This window comes from Hemiscyllium ocellatum, chromosome 4 (genome assembly GCF_020745735.1).
Source record: "Hemiscyllium ocellatum isolate sHemOce1 chromosome 4, sHemOce1.pat.X.cur, whole genome shotgun sequence".
In the NCBI taxonomy this organism is placed as follows: domain Eukaryota; kingdom Metazoa; phylum Chordata; class Chondrichthyes; order Orectolobiformes; family Hemiscylliidae; genus Hemiscyllium; species Hemiscyllium ocellatum.
In genome coordinates this window covers 26,922,277-26,943,695 of record NC_083404.1, presented here as the reverse complement: position 1 = coordinate 26,943,695, position 21,419 = coordinate 26,922,277, and the positions used below count along the sequence as shown (strand labels likewise).

The 21,419-nt window shown below is 42.1% G+C and overlaps 1 protein-coding gene across 1 annotated transcript in view; it reads left to right on the top strand.

Moving 5' to 3' along the window:
• The first annotated feature begins 13,535 nt into the window (after positions 1-13,535).
• The window catches only part of LOC132811644 (exostosin-1-like), a 162,132-nt gene continuing 154,248 nt past the window's right edge, over positions 13,536-21,419 (top strand). The window contains exon 1 of the mRNA XM_060822829.1: positions 13,536-14,727. Within this exon, the coding sequence (XP_060678812.1) occupies positions 13,772-14,727 (956 nt within the window). The 5' untranslated portion in view covers positions 13,536-13,771. The remainder of the gene's footprint in view (positions 14,728-21,419) is intronic.

The window sequence follows — 21,419 nt, the reverse complement described above, 5'->3', positions numbered from 1 at the left end:
ACACTAAAACAGCAGCTACTGAAACTGAAAGACCCGATACACACAACAAGCAAAACTAATGTCATTTACAAAATACCCTGCAAGTACTGTAACAAACACTACATTGGACAATCAGGCAGAAAACTAGCCTCCAGGGTACATGAACATCAACTAGCCACAAAACGACATAACTATCTGTCACTAACATCCTTACATACAGATGAGGAAGGACACCACTTCGACTGGGACAACACATCCATTCTAGGACAAGCCAAAAAGAGACACGCATGAGAATTCCTAGGTGCATGGCATTCCAACCAGAACTCTATCAAAATCACATTGATTTGGACCTGATTTACCACCCCCTGAGAAAAAGAACAGGAAATGACATCACCATAGGAAATGATACCACCAAAGGAAAAGACACCACCAATCCAAAGAAATCCAAATATTTGAATAGAAAGCACGAATCATTAGCAGTGCTTCATCCAGAGGTCACTGAAGATGTTACCTAGTATGGTGACGAAACATCTGAAAATGAACCTTCCAGCTCAGCGAGCAAACCTGCGTCCACTCTTCTAAGGATTCATGTGATCTATCCTGTCTATCCTTGACATATGTTTCCTTCTTTTTCTTAATCAAACCCTTAATTTCACCAGTCATCCAGCATCCCCTGCACCTACCAGCCTTTCCTTTCACCCTAACAGAAATGGTAAAAACAATGACTGCAGATGCTGGAAACAAAATTTTAGATTAGAGTGGTGCTGGAAAAGGACAGCATCTCAGGAGCACAAGGAGGAGGAGTACAGTCTCTGTATTCTTGTTATCTCATTTCTGAAGGCTTCCCATTTTCCAGCCATCCCTTTACCTGTGAACATCTGCCCCCGATCAGCTTTCAAAAGTTCTTGCCTGATACCGTCAAAATTAGCCTTCCTCCAATTTAGAGCTTCAACTTTTAGATCTGGTCTATCCTTTTCCATCACTCTTTTAAAACTAGTAGAATTGTGTTTGCTGGCCCCAAAGTGCTCCCCCACTGACACTTCAGTCACCTGCCCCGCCTTATTTCCCAAGAGTAAGTCAGGTTTTGCACAATCTCTAGTAGGTACCTGCACATAGAGTCATAGAGATGTACAACACAGAAACAGACCCTTCAGTCCAACTTGTCGACCAGATATCCCAACCCAATCTAGTCCCACTTGCCAGAAACCGGCCCATATCCCTCAAACCCTTCCTACTGAATCAGAATATTTTCTTGTGCACAATTAACAAATTCCTCTCCATCTAAACCCTTAACACTATGGCAGTCCTAGTCTATGTTTGGAATGTTAAAGTCCTCTACAATAACCACCCTATTCTTCTTATAGATAACTGAGATCTCCTTATAAATTTTTTTCTCAATTTCTCGCTGACTATTAGGGGGTCTATAATACAATCCCAATAAGGTGATTATCCCTTTCTTATTTCTCAGTTCCACCCAAATAACTTCCCTGGATGTATTTCCAGGAATATCTCCCCTCAATACAGCTGTAATGCTATCCCTTATCAAAAACGCCGCTCCCTCTTCCCTCTTGCCTCCCTTTCTATCTTTCCTGTAGCATTTGTATCCTGGAATATTAAGCTGCCAGTCCTGTCCATCCTGAGCCACATTTCTGTAATTGCCAATATATACCTGTCCCATGTTCCTAACCATGCCCTGAATTCATCTGCCTTCCCTGTTAGGCCTCTTGCATTGAAATAAATGCAGTTTAATTTATCAGTTCTACCTTGTTCGCTGCTTTTTCCCTGCATGCCCTGACATATTTGACTCATCTTTGTTCTCAACTGTACCAGTGTCAGATTGATTTCTTTCCTCACTATCTCCCTGGATCCCAACCACCTCCTTACTAGTTTAAATCCTCCTGAACAGCTCTAGCAAATCCCCCTACCAATTCAGGTGCAACCCATCTTTCTTGTCCAGGTTACTTCTACCCCAAAGAGATTCCAATGATACAAAAATGTGAATCCTTCTCCCATGCACCAGCTCCTCAGCCATGCATTCATCTGCTGTATCTTTCTATTCCTCCCCTCACTAGCTCAAGGACCTCCTTTTTAAATTCCTATCTAACTTTCTATATTCTCCCTTCAGAATCTCATCCTTTTCCCTTCCTATGTAATTGGTTCCAATGTATACAATGACCTCCTGATGGACCCTCTCCCCCTTGAGAACATTCTGCCCCCTTTCTAAGACATCCTTGATCCTGGCACCAGAGAGGCAACACACCATTTTTCGCTGCTGGCCAAAGAAACATCTGTCTGTGCCTCAGACTAGAGAATCCCCTAACACAGTCGATCTCTTGGAACCTTACGTACCCCTCATTGTGTTAGAGCCAGTTTCGATACCAGAAACTTGGCTGTTTGTGCTACATTCCCCTGAGAATCCATCACCTCCTACATGTTCCAAAACAGCATACTTGTTTGAAATGGGAATAGCCACAGAAGACTCTGCACTACCTGCCTACCTCCCATACCATTCCTGGAGTTAACCCATCAATGTGACTGTATCTGCAACTTTTCTCCCTTCCTATAACTGCCATCCATCACATCCCCTTGCTCTTGTAAATTCTCCAATGCCTCTAACTGTCCCTCCAATCAATCCCTTTGATCTGATAGGATTCGCAACCAACGGCATTTAGTGCAATTTATAATCCTCAGTAACACATAAACTCTCCCTCAACTCCCACATCGACAAGAAGAGCATATCACTCTACTCAGGGCCATTCTTGCTTCTTCCAATCTACAGACCAGAAAAAAGCACCATCTTATTCCTCTACAAAACATTAACTTAATACTTATGGCTTATGTTTTTAAGTTTAGTCAAGAGACATATCTCAATAAAACATTTAATCAAGAAAAAACCCACACTATCCACTATTGTAGATTTACAGCAAGGCTATACTTAAAACTATTCACTTATCTGTTTCTGTGCTGTGACCTCTCCCAAACAGGTTCCTCCAAGATCAGTTGTGAATTTCACTGTTTGTTAATTTTCCTAGACGCACTCTGATGTCCAGCAATACATGAGTTCAACACACAAGTTCACTGCTGCGACAGTTAGCAGTGTGGGTTTCTTTCTCTCTCTCTCTCTCTCTCTCTCTCTCTCTCCCCCCCCCTGCACTGACCTGACCATGAGCTGTCTTTGTTTGTTCCTCTCCCTTTTAAAAGTGCTGTTGTTTTGACTGATGTTTTCTCCAAAGTTCCAACACAATGCAACAGCACATAAAACAGTAATTGCTGCTCCTGGAATTCAAGGAAATGACCTCCAACACCTAAAATACCTCAATAAAGGAGCAGCCTGTTACAGCCAGAAATTTTTCCCTTCCTCCATCTTGGATTACCCTGGTACGACTTGTGGGACGTTTGATACTTGGAAGTAGATCCATGCAGGTGTGCCTTAGGTGCATTAGAAACTTTGAAAGAGGACAGGCTCTGACATTAAACAGCTTCTAAAGCTCATGGTCAGCAAATAAAACTGCACAAGGACTCCTCTCAATTGTGCTAGTTAAAGGGCCTGGCATCCAGCTTGCAGTGAGATGACTTACCTTTACTCTTGTAAAGCATTGGTACATTTTGGGATGAGCATTGGTGACTTGCTTTTTTTGCAAGGAAATTTTGCTACGTCTTAACAGGCAGGTCAGAATTTTCCAACATGTCCACTAAGAAAAGCTGATAAGTTAATGAGTTATTTAATTGTAGTTGCTCTTAGGCTGTGACAGGACCAGAAGATCAAACTGAGGCTGCAGAGACCGATGACGCACACAGAAGCAAGAGGAAGAAGCCTCTCCACTAAAGGCCCTGCTCCCAACTCTATGTCAGCCAGGTTCAATATCTGAGGTACCTGTGAGTCAACAAGGAGAAGTTACAGAGCATGCCATCTGCTTCAACAAGCCCTTCAGTCTCAGAGGTGGGCCAGAACAATGCTGTCTGTGGCCATCACTCTCAACTTCTATATAGCATTTTTCAGTTTTCTATCCATCATTGCATTAGGGAAATAATGGAAGCCATTTACAACAGGAGATGGAACTTCATAATCTTTTCTGTAACCAGAGAGAAGCAAGCAGAGGAGACATATGGTTACACTAAGGTAGCAGGATTCTTAATGTGCTGGAAGCCATTAACTACAGCTGAAGGCCATGTGGATTCCCCATATAATGAAGAAATGTCCAGGAAATGTAAATTCGGTTCATGTCCAACTCTGTTCAGTCCTTCAAGTTGGTAAGAACTCATTGTCTTGGCAGAAAACACAAAATCTTCATCATGAGGGATTTGCTGTTTCTTCCATCTTCAAGCCTTCAAGGTGAACATGCAGCTGGAAGCTTGGGGATGAAGATGCTGTTGAATACATGATCCATGAATCTCCACCATCACCACCCAACTAATTGAAGACCATATGCCAAGAATGGCCCAGGAACATCATGAAACAAACCCTCAGGATTCACAAGCAACTCTGCTTAGACCAATTGGTCAGAGCCACTGCATTACTTGCCAGAGGTGTCACCAAATTCAGAATGGCCTGCTGAGTGCTCCACAGCCTTGCTGTCATGAAGATGCATCCTCTGTTATCAGCTACCCTGAGCCACTAGGAGAAAGCGAGGACTGAAATGCTAAAAATCAGAGTTGAAAAGTGTGGCACTAGAAAAGCACAGCAGGTCAGTCAACATCTGAGGAGCAGAAGATTCAACATTTCAGGCATAACCTTCATCAGGAACTTCATCATCTTTTCTGCAGCCTGTGAGAAGCAAGCAGAGGATTCATATCATTTTACCAAAGTAGCAGGATTCTTAATGTACTGGAAACCATTGACAACAACTCATAGCTGCATGGATTCCACATATTATGAAGAAATGTACAAGAAATGTAAATTCAGTTGCTGTCCAACTTGGTTCAGTCCATTAGGTTGGTAAGAACTCAATATCCTGGCAGAAACCACAAACTCTTCATCATGAGGCATTTGCTGTATTCTCCATCTTCAAGCCACCATCCCTTCACGTTAGCTACCTCAAGAACATGAAAAAGTGGAGGTGAGAGGAGTCATCCAAGAGCTCTTCACCCCACTGGGTCCATCTGTGAGCCTTTTCTGAGATATTACATCCATTATGATATAATCCAATGACCCCTTTGCAGCTTTATATCCATCTGCTAATGTTCCATCACAGCATTTCCTTGGTCAAAACCCTGCAATAGAAGTTACTAAGAAATAGCTTTTCAGGAACAACTTTGTTCAACAAGACATACAATAATACATGCAAAAGTGGACTATTCACCTCATATATCCCTTAGTGCCTGGCTTATGAGTGTCTTTGTGTCACTTGCGTAGCATTATCCTCGAGGTTACAGCATGGCAATGGATGCCTGTTGACTTCTAGCAATGGAACCTACTTTTATGAAGTTGAGGTTTTGTGGTTTGTCTGTATTTCTAATTTAAGGCATTGTGAAGTAATGTAGAGGAACATGGGATTTCCTATGAATTTTCCCCAACAATAACCCTGCATCATTGAATCCCATGACCCAAGTTGAAACTTAATGAGGCTAAGAACCAAAATTTTCATAGCTAAAAAAAAATCAGGAGCCATTAGACTGATTGTCGACAGAATTTCTGTCCCAGAGTTTTTGAACAGAAGAGAGGTAGTGAGATTTCAGAGAAATAAAGTATGCAACTGATGACAGCTGCAGAAAGCTGGCCTCAGCACGGTATGAGTCAGAATGGGGAAGGAAGCACACTAGGTCAAACAGACAAATCCCTTGGCAATCTAAAGACGAGAAAAGATTTGTTCCATCAAAGCCAGGAGAAAAAAAAATCATCAGAGTCAGGCTTACTGTTGAAAGTTGGTTTGGGAATTCTAAGAGGTCTGTATAAGGGAACTGTTAACAGTTATGAACATAGTAACAAGGAACAAGAGTGGGCCACTCAGCTGTTTGAGCCTGGATTCAACAAGATCATGGCTGATCTAAGTTTAACCTCAGATTTTCACTCCTACATAGCTCAATCATCTTTCCTCCCTTGCTTACTCTAGGTGTTAGACATAATGACTCATTGAAGCAAGGAGTCACAAGGTGGCTCAGTGGTTAGCACTGCTGCCTCACAGCACCAGGGACTCCAGTTAAATTCCACCCTTGGATGGCGGTGGGTTTCTTCTGGGTGTTCCAGTTTCCTCCCACGATCCAAAGATATGCAGGTTAAGTGGTAGAGTGCAAAATCTGCACCACACCTCCCCTTCACCTCTGTCCGAAGTTCCAAACAACCCTTCCACAACTGACAGAGATTTACCTGTACTTCCACCTACGTTATCTACTGAGTCCATTGCTTTCGTTATCTACTGAGTCCATTGCTTTCAATGTGGTCTCCTCTATATTGGGGAAACAGGACACCAACCTAAGGAATGTTGCAGAGAACACCTCTGGGACACATGCACTAAACAACCCTACCACCCTGTGGCCAAACACTTCAACTCCCCCCCCTCACCCCCATTCCACCAAGGACATGCAAGTCTTTGGCCTTCTCCACCACCAAATTCTAGCCATCCGACGTTTGGAGGAAGAATGCCTCATCTTCTGCCTTGGGACCTTCCAACCATACGGGATCAATTTTGATTTCACCACTTTCCTCATTTCCCCTGCCCCACCTTATCCCAGATCCAACCATCTAACTTGGAACCGCCCTCTTGAACTGTCCTACTTGTCCATCCCTCTTCCCACCTATCCGCTTCACCCTCCTCTCTGACCGAGTATCATCACCCTGCACTTTCATCTACCTATCATGTTGTTAGCTACCTTCCCTCCAGCCCAATGCCCCTCCCATTTATCTGTCAGCCCTCTTGGCACCCCCCTCCCCACCCCATTCCTGATTAAAAACTCATGCTCGAAACATTGACTCTCCTGCTCCTTGGATGCTGTATGACCGGATGTGCTTTTCCAGCATCATAATTTTTGACTCTGATCTCCAGCATCTGCAGTCCTCATTTTTTCTTAGGTAATGACTAGTCAAAGTTGCTTTAATTTTTTTTTAACAGTTAAAGCTTATTGCTCGAAATCTTGTTATGCAGTTCATTCAAAATGTTCCTTGATGGCATTGAGAAACATCCTTGTGCATCTCTGCACTTTAACAGTTCATGTTTAGTATGCACTAACTTTGCAGCAGTTTGAGCTGGCTACCTGCAACAGCAGTCACCTCAAGAGAGCTTTGTGCTCCATGGAGCTGCCTACATTCCCCAAGGACTGGGCCTCTGCAATCTGTTTGCAGACAGCTTGCCAAACTGTTGTGATACCTTGTAATCTCCATTGCATAATGTAATCCACAGGCACAATAGCAACAGTCCAAGTCTGTATGGCAGCAAGTGTGGCTCTTATTATCTTTGCCTGACCTTCTTCCACTACAGCATCAAGATATTAAATAGCTTCCACTTTTGATGCAGTGAAATTGAGCCAATGGCTATTATACTCCTTATCACATCAGGGTCTACAAGTGCTGTTCATAGAGTTGGCTACCAAGTCTATGCTAGAAAGGATAAGCTTCAAACAATGTGCAAAACTTTGTGCCATGGTGGAAGTGTGCTCTTCTATGCTCCTTGACAGAGGCGGGATGCTGATTTCTATTTTTCTCTCTAGAAGAACTCATCAGCAACATTGCCTTTCAGTGAGATGGCAAACAGACTGTCCTATTTTCCCAAAAACAAAAACATAAAATGCTGAAAGCGCTCAGTGGAATATTTCAAGTTGAATAGGACTTTTTTTCAGAAGCTGAAGCCCATGGTCTTGCTGCATTCCACTTGTACCAGGTAACTTGCACCCACCTCTACAATACCCTCTCAGATACGTGTTATTCCTGTATGTGAATTGGTGAATGTGAGTTTCAGATCATGTGGTGGAACACCTTCCTCAAAGGTATGGAGCACTTACACCTTCTACATGAAACTGCTTTGACAACTATCTGGTGGCAAAAAAACCCTGCAGATTATGGAATCCAAAGTACACAGGCTGGAAGCTGGAAGGATGCGGAAAATTGGCAATATCAGAAGATAGAGAAGTCAACTTTTCAGGTGTAAGCTGCAAATCCCCCCACACTCATCCCCAGTCCCGAAGAAGGATCATACCCGAAACACCAACTTCTCTAACTTCTGATGCTGCCTGGCTTGCTGAGTTCTTCCAGCCTCCTGACCATGTCAGCTCTTTGACAGTTCTTGGGTAGCTAAATGTAGACAATCAGAACAAAAACGTTGGGATGAAAAAAGGGTTTTCAGATATAAAGCAAGTAGCCATGCGAGAATGTAGGATGAGGGTGATTTGTGAAAGGCCATAAGGCAGGGATCACCATTCTAAATATTCTCAGTACTAGGGATTTTGTGTAAGTTAGGTGCTGCAGGTTTTGTTCCTAAATGTTATCAGTGACCTTGTCTGCAAGAGAGAGGCATAAATGGTTGTGTGTGTGTGCGTGCATGTGCACTGTGTCTCAGTGATCTGCCTATCAAAGCTGAATAGTAGCTGGTATGTGCAGGCTGCATAGTGTTTTTGAAGCTGGCAGTCTTTCTTTCATTACACTGTTTTGCTTTATTTGTTTCAATAGATTCTGCATTCCTCTGCGCAACGGCCACATTATTTTGCACCTTTACATGTTTGACCAAATTAGGTTAAATATAAAGATAAAATGAAAAAATATATGTTATCAGAAGTATTAACCCCAATTACTAAAGAGGCAAAGCTGAGTTAACTTAAATTTTGCAAGGTTGGTTTCATTTCCTGAAATATCAATTAATGCTCTAAGCATGAAAACAATATTCTCCGATCTAACAATAGGCTTCCTGTAAAGCCTAACTAAGTCAGCAAAATGAAGGGGTCAAAAATCGAATTCATTGAACAGCTCTGATGGTATAAAAAGCCACAAGCATAATACTGGGTCTTCTGCAAAAAATCTGGAAAACTTTGAGAAAGGCAATAACTGAAAAGTGAATTTAACTCCATCTGCCATTTTTCAGTCCAATGACCCATTTAGAGTAATAAAGTCATAGAGATGTATAGCACGGAAACAGACTCTTCAGTCCAACTCATCCATGCCAACCTAACCTAATCTAGTCCTGTTTGCCAGCACTTGACCCATATCCCCCTAAACCCTGTCTTATTCATATATCCATCCAGATGCCTTTTAAATACTGTATCAAGGTCACTTTGCAATCTTAGAAAACCATTTTCACTGCTTACTATGCCACCAATTTTGGTATCGTCTGCAAACATACTAACCATGCCTTCTATATTTTTATCGAAATCATTTTTATAAATGACAAACAAAAGAGGACCCAGAAACAATCCCTACAGAACACCTCTGTCACAGGCCAGGGGATGGTGAGAATTTGCCTTTTACCTGTCTTTTAGGTGCAGGTTGACAGAAAGCACAGACTATACTTGACAATAATAACAATGTATTACAAATAAATAAATTCTAGCTTCAGATTAGCAATTATGATAAGTCAACGTATAACTCTACTAATTAAAACTGTAAACCCTTATAAAACTTCCTCTACGTACACATAGACACAGACAGATACAAAAACAACATGAGAGTTACGGGCAGAGGGGAAGACTAGGAATGCAGTTCAGTGGCCCCTGTCCACAGGATTTACCGAGATAAAGCTTTTGCCTTGTTAGATTCTGCTGATTCACAATCTTTCTTTTCTGGATACAGACACTTGTTTGCAGGAAGTACAGGATGACTGGTTCACATCGATTACATCTCTGACTTATTGGTTAAAAGCTACAGCTCTCAGTAAATGATGAAAGGAAATAAACTGGTTTTCTTCAGGTTTGAGGTGTTCTTTTTGCTTCAGAGTAAAGGACAGTGCCTTTCTTCTCAGACATGTTCTGCCTGATCACAGGGACCCACAAGCTACCTGGGAGCCAATCAGATGCTTCATGAGACAGAAGACCTTTGCCATCAACAACTGCTCACCATTCCAGGGATGAATCGATTACTTGCTGAGTCAATTTTCCTTCATACACACCCTCTGGCACCAGCTCATCTGCAGTAAACTCCTCCATTGCTTGAACAGATTCCTAATATCCTTCCAAATATCCTTTCTTAAGGAGACCAAAACTATATTCTATTTGTGATCTTCCCAATGTGCTTTGCAACAATCGAAAATCTTACACTTCACTTTCCATTCCCTTGAAATAATTGACAATATTCAATTTACCTTCTTAATCACCTGCTATAACTGCAGACTACCACTTTCCAATCAAAGTTCCCAGTTAGCAACAATCTTGGCCTTTCAAATCCAGTAATAGAATTAACTGTAGAATATCAATGGGCTACAAGTGACAAAAGATAAACTTTATTAGGAATAAATAGGAATTAAGGAACGGGCAGTGGTTTGGGATTGAGTGTTTAAAAACTTGAATCTCCTCCAAAATTTCCCAATAACAGTCGAATAAAAAAAATCTAACTTTAACCACAGAATGCGTTGTTTGAATGGATCGTTTCGAATCAGAGTACCTTACAACGCGAAACAAAAGAAACATGGCGTTGGGTGAGGAAATCGGATTGTCTGACTTCCTTCATAAATCAGAATAACATCTTTACGTTTTCTACAGATTTCTAGCAGTGGTTCCCACCCCATCAAATTAGACCACCAAAGACTGAACAAAAAGCTACCACAACCACCCTCCTAGGCTTTGTACTTTTATAGTCTTGTTGTTATTCATTATCAATAACAAAGCTATCCAACTATAAAAGGGAAATTGTTCTATTGTATTTTACCCAGGAGTTAAAAGACCGTTGTTTATGAGTGCGGCTTGCTTGCTTACGTTCAGACACTTAGTTTTTGAAGTCAAAATCTTTGGGCATAAATAAACTGTTTAGCACTTTTTTTGTAAGATATTTGTATTTGCGCTTCTTCGCTGCAACATGAGTCATCCGGCAAAACAGCAGGTAGGCAAACCAATCTCACGTTTCCATTAACTTTGGCTCTGTAACTAATCGTTTGGAGCCTTTATTTTTCTTTTGCTCTCCCTTTTCTCTCCATTTGCTTTCATTTCAGTGCTTTCACTTGATATTGTGGTTTAATTCAGGAATGCATGACGTAGAGAGTCCTAGGAGCAAACTGATAGCTTATCATTTACTGATTACACTTTTAAAATGTACTAAATTGGCTGCAAAACATTTGAGACACCCAGTTGACGTGAAAAGCGCTTAATTTATCTTTTTTATTTCATCTGAAGATAAATTTAACGCACTGTGAAGATACGTCTTTCCTCTAATGTTCTTTTATTTCTGCTTTCTGAAATCATTTATGAAGTCTGGGTCTACTTCTGCTGGTCGCCCTCCAGGAGTTGTGCAAGAAAGGTATTTTACAACGGAAGGTAACAGCGCAGGACTTAATCCAATTTTAATTTTACATCCACATAATTCAGAAATGGAGATTACCCTATCTTCGCCTCACCCCATGTCCAACTTGGTGATCGGGTGCGGTTTATTTCTGCAAGGGGCAATTAACCTTTGGAACAAGTTGTTCTGTGATTAGTATACCTCTGTATCAAGCTGGAACTTGTTTTCATCGTTTTCAAGGTCGGAGAGCAACGTTCCAGAGTTCTTTTCACCTGAGTTCACCTTGTTTTTTTTGCTCTTCGAGGTGAGGAAGAAGCTGCTGGTAGGTGGGCAGCATTGATTTTTAAAAAAACGTTAATCAATTGCAACCTGACTGAGATAGGTTTGGTGGATCAACAGTTCTTTTGCTGTTATTTTCGTGTGCATCTTTCTGCTGAGAAAAAAAAACTCATTCAAGACAGATTAGGGATTAAGAGTGGTGCTGGAAAAGCACAGCAGGTCAGGCAGCATCCGAGCAACAGGAAAATCGACGTTTCGGGCAAAAGCCCTTCCCTGTCTCATTCCTGATGAAAGGCTTTTGCCCGAAACGTCGATTTTCCTGTTCCTCGGATGCTGCCTGACCTGCTGTGCTTTTCCAGCACCACTCTAACCTAAACTCCGATCTCCAGTCCTCACTTTCGTCCAGATTAGGGATTGAATCTTCCACGTATTTGTTTGAATGTAAAACGCCCTGTATCTTTGAATGCTGAAAATATCGAGTTGACTCAATAATTCAAAGCAGTCCTGAATTTGAACCGGTTTTACAGCCGTTTTCTTCTTGAGTTAACACATTATAAATCGCACATCAAATTTGAAATAATCCAGATTATCCTGCTAACTCAAACCGTACAGGGTTGGAGTACCACATCCCTGAACGGGGTTGAATTCGCAGATTTCATTCATGTTTGGATTTAACAGTTTTTCGTGAAGCTTAGCACAATCTGGGTTGACTGCATATGCAGTGAGTTTCGACAGAGTGCAGCTGTGGAACCGTGTCAGGCGGCTGCGTTCCCACGCACAGCAGAGATTAGGATTTAAAAGCAAAATCTCTACCCCCCCCCCCCCGCCATGAAACGAATAGATACGGAAAGAATGTTGATTCGTAACGGAATCAGACTGGCTCGTTAATGAAGCATGAGGGGGCAGAAATAATTAAGCCTATTCCGCTTCCTGATAGTGAAAATACAATCCGAATAAGCAGCAAAATAATCAGCCCAGAAATAAAACATCATTTTTAAAAAATGTACAAAATGACATATCATTTCCCATATGTGTGGCACGGTTGGTCAATAAAGCAAAACATGCAGAGGTAGCTGGGCCAATGGTTCTGCGGTGAAAGCTGAATGAGTTTATCACTCACAACTGCATACCCTCCATTCTGCAACAGACACTCACTTCCCCATGAATGGGCTTCCCCCAAAATACCCCCTTCTAGGCCCCGCCCACTCGCAGTCCCATTGGGCGCAGCGGGTGTGTGAGGAAGTGACGCAGCCCAATGGCCCTGCACTGACTCTGGCGGGGGTTGAGTGGCTGGTTGTCTGTCTATCCATCCATCCGGGGGTTGCATTGACAATGAGCACCGGGTCTAGGCGGCGGTGGTGCTGGCGCAGCTCACACATCGGGTTCGGTGGCCCTGGCAGGAACCGGCCGTGAAGGTGCCACAGCTCGACATTCTCCTCACTCAACCGGTGACCTCCGTCTCCAAAACCCGCAAAGAAACCGAACAACGGGAGGTTTTTCCCCTCTCTCTCTCTTTTTTCTCTCTCTCTCTCGCTTCCCCTTTCGGGGTGAAAAGAAGCGGCGCCTCCATCGCTGTACCTTCTCCTCCGGTGCAATCCCGCAAATTTGCAGAGAGGAGAGGTAGTGGGGCGGAGGGGGAAGGAGGTGGTGTGGGTGCAGTGTCGGCGATATTGAAGGGTGGGGTGGGGAAGGGAAGGGAAGGGATTGCTGCCGCCGCCGCCGGGGGGCAAGGCTCGAGACGCGCTGAGAGGAGAACGCGCCGGGATTCCAGCACGCGCCGGTCCCGCATCCTGTGGCTGGCGCGCGGCGGACCGTTGGTGCCCGGGAGGACCCGCGGGCGACGGCCGCCCGCTGCATCTTTTGCAATGCCACGCCGTAGTCGTTGTGGTGGGGGGGAGCTAGTTTAGTTTGGAGGGCGGGGAGGGGGGGTAAAAAAAAACAGAGAGAGAGAGAGGGGAAAATAAATCGCCCACATGCGCTGGAATAACAGGATCTGGGAAAAGAAGAAGAAGAAAAAGGTGTTGAAGTTTTTCCATTCAGTGCGGGGCTCTGTGGCTGGGGGAAGATGGCGGACTGGAGGTGATCGGCGAGGCTCGGGTTCTGATTTAGTCTCTTCTCCCGATTCTCCTCCTCCCCCCGTGCGGCCAGAGTTCTGCGATCGGACACATGCAGGCCAAAAAACGCTACCTTCTGTTGTCAGCCGGCGCCGCTGTGTTGTTGCTCGTCTACCTGGCAGGAGTGCGGTTCGGCCGGCTGTCCGCGGCGAGGAGGCAGAGCCGGCGGTGGGCTGCGGCCGATGGCTCCCCGTCGGCTCCCGACCGCTGGCCCGAGTGGTCCAATTCACTGCAGAGTTTCTCGGTCGGGGACCAGCCCGAGAATGAGGAGTTCAGTCAACGCGGCTCCCCCCGGCACAAGAGGGAGATTCACACCAGTGTCTACAAGGGCAAGAAGTGCCGCATGGACTCTTGCTTCGACTTCTCTCTCTGTCACAAAAACGGTTTCAAAGTCTACGTCTACCCGCAGCAGAAAGGGGAGAAAATGTCCGAAAGTTACCAAAACATCCTGACAGCCATCGAGAACTCTAAATTTTATACCTCGGACCCGAGACAGGCTTGTCTCTTCGTGCTAAGTTTGGACACTTTAGATCGCGATCAGCTTTCGCCTCAGTACGTACATAACCTAAAAACTAAAGTTCAGAGTCTGTACTTGTGGAACAATGGCAGGAACCATTTGATTTTTAATCTCTATTCTGGAACTTGGCCCGATTACACGGAGGACCTGGGATTCGACATCGGCCAGGCGATGTTAGCTAAAGCCAGCATCAGTACTGAAAATTTTAGAAGCAATTTTGACGTTTCCATACCGCTCTTTTCTAAAGAGCACCCAAGGACCGGAGGCGAGAAGGGTTATATGCTTTTCAATAACATCCCTCCCCTGAGAAAGTACTTACTGGTGTTTAAAGGGAAAAGGTATTTGACTGGCATAGGTTCTGATACCAGGAATGCCTTATATCATGTCCATAACGCAGAGGATATTGTCCTCTTAACAACCTGTAAACATGGAAAAGACTGGCAGAAACATAAGGATGCCCGCTGTGACAAAGACAACAGTGAATATGAGAGGTAAATGTTAATTTTAGAAAAATGATTGCTTTATCCATAGATATGGTAGGTATGGGTTTAACAACTGAGTATTAGGTCCAAATTCCATTTCTACATGTTTTTCGAGGAATCCTGTCAGAAATGAGTTGCTTTGACAGTAGAATAAAAGTAGCATCTGAACAAAAGGCATCCAATGTGTTATGTGCCCCACAGTAGCAAATTTCCTTCCAAATGTATGGTAGATTTTGTTGTAACGTGGACTTACCTTCCCAAATATCACGACAAAAGTATGAGGCCACCTAAACCTTAGTGTGATTCTGTTGTTTGGTTCTTTGTGTGGTTGAGACAAAGTTTAAAACACTAGTTAACTTGCATTACTGTGAAATGGAATTTTCAGATTTTATTGATAGTTCAGAAGTGGTGTATGGGGCACTTGAACTTTAAAAGATTCCTAATTGAGCTGTATTTCTTTTTTTTAAAAAAGTATTTATTTGGTCAGTTCATGCAAAGGGATTTTTTTCTTCCCACTTGGCAATGACTCTTATTTTTACCAACCTGGTTTAGTTTTGAAAGAACCCGAGAACTTTTTTAATGCCATCAAGACTATTTGCCCTCGCTGAAGGCAATTAAACTGCTAAGTGTTATTGGGATTTTGGTGTCTCTTTTCAGTAAGATGGAATATTGTCAAATGAGTTCTCAGGAAAACATTTTGGAAATGTCGTGTCTTTGCTTAATTATTTTGAGATGTTTGCCACCATTTTGTTTAATCTTTTTTAAGTGAAAAATTGTTTCCTAAAACTCTTAGTTGCTTTTAGTTCGCTGTAGTCATGCAGCTTTTATTGATTTAGTTCAGCCGGGGGGGGCCAGAATGCCATGCATTACATTCTAATAGTCACTGACTGTATGCGAATGATTCTATACCTGAAGAAATACTGGCAAGCCGTTCTAAACAGCTTGCATATCTAAAAAGAAATTTCTCAAAAGACTTAATGTTTCATTTTTCTTCTGATCTATATTTAAAAAAGAAGTTAAAATTGGTATATAGCCTTATCAGCTTTTGCCTGAATAGTAAATGTTCGTGTTGGGAAGATTTGATGAGTAATTTCCCTAATGTTGTAAAACTGAATGCAATATGGTTGCCTGAGATTTTACTGTTATATTTTGTGTATAGATTTGTTACCATGGTAATGCTAACCCCTCCCACTTGTAAGTTGGAAGCATTGTACTCAAACATTTCTTAGTACCTTTCAGATTTCTTATTAAAGGGTTAAGCATTTGTGCTTTTGCACTCAGTAATTGGTTAATGGAATTGGATCTGTATTCTGTTTGATCTTTTCATTGCCTTGTTTTAATTTTAATTTTGTAATATTTATAGTGGCTGCTATAGTAGACACGGTATATGGCAATATATAACCCAGTTTGTTGAAGTTGTAAAAAGGTTTTTGCTAAGTATGGACTAAATTTCTGAATTAATGTCCGTATTGACATGTGAAAAACAGTTAGACTGACTCCTTACTTAATCCCATTGTGGGCACATGGATTCATTAACAAACTAGATTTGAGTACTAATATTTCAGTGCGAAATTTTATGAAATTAACTGCTGTCAGTACATGAATTTCGGCTGTAAAAAAAGTTTTACTACTTCGAAGTGGTTTAACCTGATTCGTAAGTGATATTGCCAGCATTCTGTCCCTTTCTACTCCCAAGAAATTAGATTGTGCACATTGTCATGGATTATTTTGTACATTTAATTATTTTACAATGAATTCTGGGCATGCTGTTCTAACCCAGCTCTGGTTAAATTTTTATCTACTGTTGGGCAGCAATAAATTAACTTCTTTGTAATTTAAGATTTGATATAAACTAAGAAGGTTTCAGGTTTAATCCATGGTCTTGGTACTTTGTCTGAGCTAAGTGCATGCTGGCTGCTTGTCTTCGATTATAAAAATGAAGTGCTGGAGAAATTCCAATCTGGTGGCATCTGTCAAAAGAAAAATAGTTAAGTTTCTAGTCCTTCATCAGAACTGAAAGCAGCTGGGAAAGGGTGATATTTACACTTGGGCTCTCAAGCATTTTTGGCACAGAGTGAGAAGGTTGAAAGTTCAATCTGTACTCCAGAACCTTGAGCATAAAATGCAGTTAGCATTTTAGTGCAGTATTTAGGGAGTGTTGTACTGTCAGAGGTACTTTCATCAGAATGAAGATCCCAACTATACTCCACTGAGTGTTAATGCATCCTATCAAACAACAACAGTGGAATTATTGCAATGTCACTAAAAGACATTACTTAGTGATTTGTATTATTGTTATAGAAATCTTGTGCGCATGAATTAGCTGCTGTGCTAAGTTGAGTTATAAAGATAGGTTGGGACTTTGTTTCCCTGCAGCATAGGAGGTTGAAGGGTGGTTTTTGAGGTTTATAGAATCATGAGGGGCCTAGGTGAATGGCTGATATCTCCTCTTGAGGGTAGGGGAGTCCAAAATTAGGGGACATTGGTTTAAGAGAGCAGAAAGATTTAAAAGGGATCTAAGGGACAACTTTTCATGCACATACCATCCTCTGCATCGAACAAGTTTGCAAAGGAAGTAGTAGAAGTGAATACAATTATTACATTTTAAAAGACATTTGGATGGGTACATGGATTAGAAAGTTTTGGAGGGATGTGGGCCAAATGTGCAGTCAAATGGGACTAGGAAACCTGGCTGGCATGGGCCTGTTTCCGTGTTTGACTCTGACTACCCATCACTGATTATGAAACACTTTTACAACACAAAATGCTATGGTTAGTAATAGTGTAAGTTACTTATTTCTGATATGAGGAGGAGCTCCATAACGGATAACCATTAATTTTAGAACTCCCTGCTTTATGGTGAGTTCCTGCCATAAGAAACATACGTGGCAAATGCTGAATTATGATGTGTTTCCTATATGCTGTTATAATAGAAGAATTGTTCATTCTGGTAAGAATTGACATTGAGGACCTGTTTGTAAATTCTGTTGTTCAGTTCATATAAAATACATTATTTGCATTATTTTTCCTACTTTCACCATGCTTTTTATTTTTATGGATTTTCTTTAGATTAGGTTAGATTACTTAGTGTGGAAACAGGCCCTTCGGCCCAACAAGTCCACACCGACTCGCCGAAGCGCAACCCACCCATACCCCTACATTTACCCCTTACCTAACACTACGGGCAATTTAGCATGGCCAATCCACCTGACTCGCACATCTTTGGACTGTGGGAGGAAACCGGAGCACCCAGAGGAAACCCATGCTAACAAGGGGAGAACGTGCAAACTCCATACAGTCTCTGGCGCTGTGAGGCAGCAGTGCTAACCACTGTGCTGCCGTGCCGTGTTTCTGGAAACAAAACCAGAGTTGGTCTTAAGACTTTGTCCTAAATGGTTATGTATCCTTTTAATTACAGTAGTGACCTCTACAGTGTGATCTAAATGCTCTTTACTTAACAAAATGCATAGGTTCCTTTTGTAGCAAACCACGTAATCCTTCAATCCTGTTGTCAGTTTTCTCGCTGTTTCATTTAACACAGTTTATTAGTTGTAGATAAGTACAATTATATGAGCCATGTAATAAAAAAAAGCGACTGTCACCATACTGGTCCAATAATTAATCCACAAACCTTTAGTAAGGTATTCTGCAGAAAGTGTTTGACAGATACTCTGCAACTGATTCAGATTTGAAGTTCAAATTGATGCAGTTGATCAGAGTTTTTGACTGTGACATATAGTAATAAACTTGGGCATTTTATAAGATAAAATGCATTAATGGAAGCCCAGAGAGTTTCCCAGAATCTTTGTTGTGGAAAGAAAAGAGCTGTGTGCTCATTGCAAATAGAGTTGAATGTATATGAAATTTCAGTTGCTGAAATAATGGAGATATTATGTATTGTATGGGGTTGTTAGTGGCTTTAATTTATTTTTAGATAAATGTCTAATATATGGGTACCTCCAAAGAATAGGGAAATGTCGTTCATATCCAAGGAGCTAGCTGAGAGTGAACTTTTTTTGGTGCTGCATATATACTTAATTCACCAGACTGTGGAATTTTAGCGACCAGACAGTAACTATTTAGACTGCATGATTTAAATTGTCCATGTGAAACTTCTGCATGTATGGTTATATAGGAATAGTGCTTCCCTACCACAGCCATAATTTAAATGCTTGGAGGACAAAGTCACAATCGAATCTGCGTTGTAAAATTGTATTGGAAAAATGCGTTATACATGTGAAACTAGTGATGCTGTAGCATCTTCTGTGCATTTCTCAGGCTCACAGAAATTTACTTGTTCATTTCTTGTTGAATCTTAACTTTCTGTCCTGCAAACTTGACACAGTTTCAGAGTACAAACTGTTTCAAATCGTCAGAGGCTTTCAGTAAAACAGTCCCTTAAGAAAACTTTGGAACTCCACTGCCTTTCCTTTTGTGATAAAATGTGCAATCTGTGCTCCCAGTTATTAAAATGTAACACCCATCTTGTCTCTGATATTTTAACACAAGAGAATGTGTGTTAGGGCTACCTTGAAGAATGCATTGACAGGTTTTGCCAACAACTCTCAGCTTGTATAAATTAAAGTCAAGTATTTTGATTGTTTTAGAAGCATGATGTCAAGTGCTAAGCAAGCATACATTTTTAGAATATGGCTTGAGTACGGAGATATCAAGCTAACTTGATGAGTAGTTGCATTATACATCGACTTCTACAATTGTATTTGGGGGATGAACATTTGAGTAACATCATAAAATTGTGTTGGAAAAATGCATTATACATAACAAAGTGGTGATTCATTTTAAGGCAACTGAAGTTGTGTGTGGAATTAGTTTTATCTAGAATAATAAAATATAAGCATTTTTTTTGATAGCCCATTTTGTGTTTGGAAATATGAGAACTAAAACAAAGCAAATCTTATCCCAGCTGATGGAAATATTGAACAACTCACATTCCAGAGTGAAACCCAGCTTGATTGACTATAAAGTTTTGGCTGCTTTTGCTGACAGACAGAGCATGAATGTTATTCCCCACGTATGTATTAGTAGTTGAGAATAGGGAAAGGCCTGGGTGGTGGCAAAGACAGAAAAAGGAGTGGAGTGAGGGGAGGCCCCATGCTTCTCCTTCTCAAATTTGCATAGGTGGACATAATTAATATGGCTTAGTTCTCTATTTCACTTAAATTTCTAAGCTCCAAGCATCTCGTTTTAAAAACAGTGATAGAAATAATTATATGAGACTTGGTTTATTATTCCACTAATCAGAAATTGCTAGAGGATTTCCCCTTTGGTCTTATGGAGGTATTTAAGATAGTACACTATAAATATGCCACATTAATTCATTTCATGATATTGGCACAGGTGTAGGCCGTTCAGCCTGTTCAGCGTGTCTGCAATTTAATACAATCATGGCTGATCAAGCATTTCAAACCTTTCCACCCCATTCCCAGAACCATGTATGCCACTGGCATTCAAAACTGTATCAGTCTCTATCTTAAACATACTCGAAGACTGAGCCTCCACAGCTTTTTGTGGTAGAGAATTCCAACTGTTCACCACCCACTGAATAGTATAACTTCCTTTTCATCTTGGACCTAAATGGCATCCTCCTTTATTTTAAAATTGTTCCCCTCGTGACGACTTATCTGCATCTCCTTTGCCTATTCCTTTAAATATTTTGTAGGTTTCAATAGGATCACCTATCATTCATCAAAATGCTAATGAATACAGTTCCAGTTGGCCCAGTCTCTGTACAGAAGAGGAGAAAGTGAGGTCTTAAGATGCTGGAGATCAGAGCTGAAAGTGTTGCTGGAAAAGCTCAGTAGGTCAGGCAGCATCCAAGGAACAAGAGATTCGACTTTTCAGGCATAAGCCCTTCTTCAGGAATGAGAAAAGTGTGTCCAGCAGGCTAAGATAAAAGGTACGGGGGAAGGGGCGATGGAGATGCGATAGGTGGAAGGAGGTCAAGGTGAAGGTGATAGGCCGGAGTGGGGTGGGGGTGGAGAGGTCAGGAAGAAGATTGCAGGTTAGGAAGGTGGTGCTGAGTTCGAGGGATTTGACTGAGACAATGTGTGTGTGGGTGTGGGGGGGGGTAGCAGAAAGAGGGGAAATGAGGAAACTGGAGAAATCTGAGTTCATCCCTTGTGGTTGGAGGGTTCCTAGGCGGAAGATGAGGCGCTCTTCCTCCAACCGTCGCGTTGTTATGGTCTGGAGATGTAGGAGTCTAAGGACCTGCATGTCCTTGGTGGAGTGGGAGGGGGAGTTAGTGTTGAACCACGGGGTGATTGAGTTGGTTGGTCCGGGTGTCCCAGAGGAGTTGTCTGAAACGTTCCGCAAGTAGGTGGCCTGTCTCCCCAATATAGAGGAGGCCGCATCGGGTGCAATAGATGATGTGTGTGGAGGTGCAGTTGAATTTGTGGCTCAACACTAACTCCCCCTCCCACTCCACCAAGGACATGCAGATCCTTGGACTCCTACATCTCCAGACCATAACAACACGACGGTTGGAGGAAGAGCGCCTCATCTTCCGCCTAGGAACCCTCCAACCACAAGGGATGAACTCAGATTTCTCCAGTTTCCTCATTTCCCCTTTCCCCCCCCCCCCCCCCCCCACCTTGTCTCAGTCAAATCCCTCGAACTCAGCACTGCCTTCCTAACCTGCAATCTTCTTCCTGACCTCTCCGCCCCCACCCCACTCCAGCCTA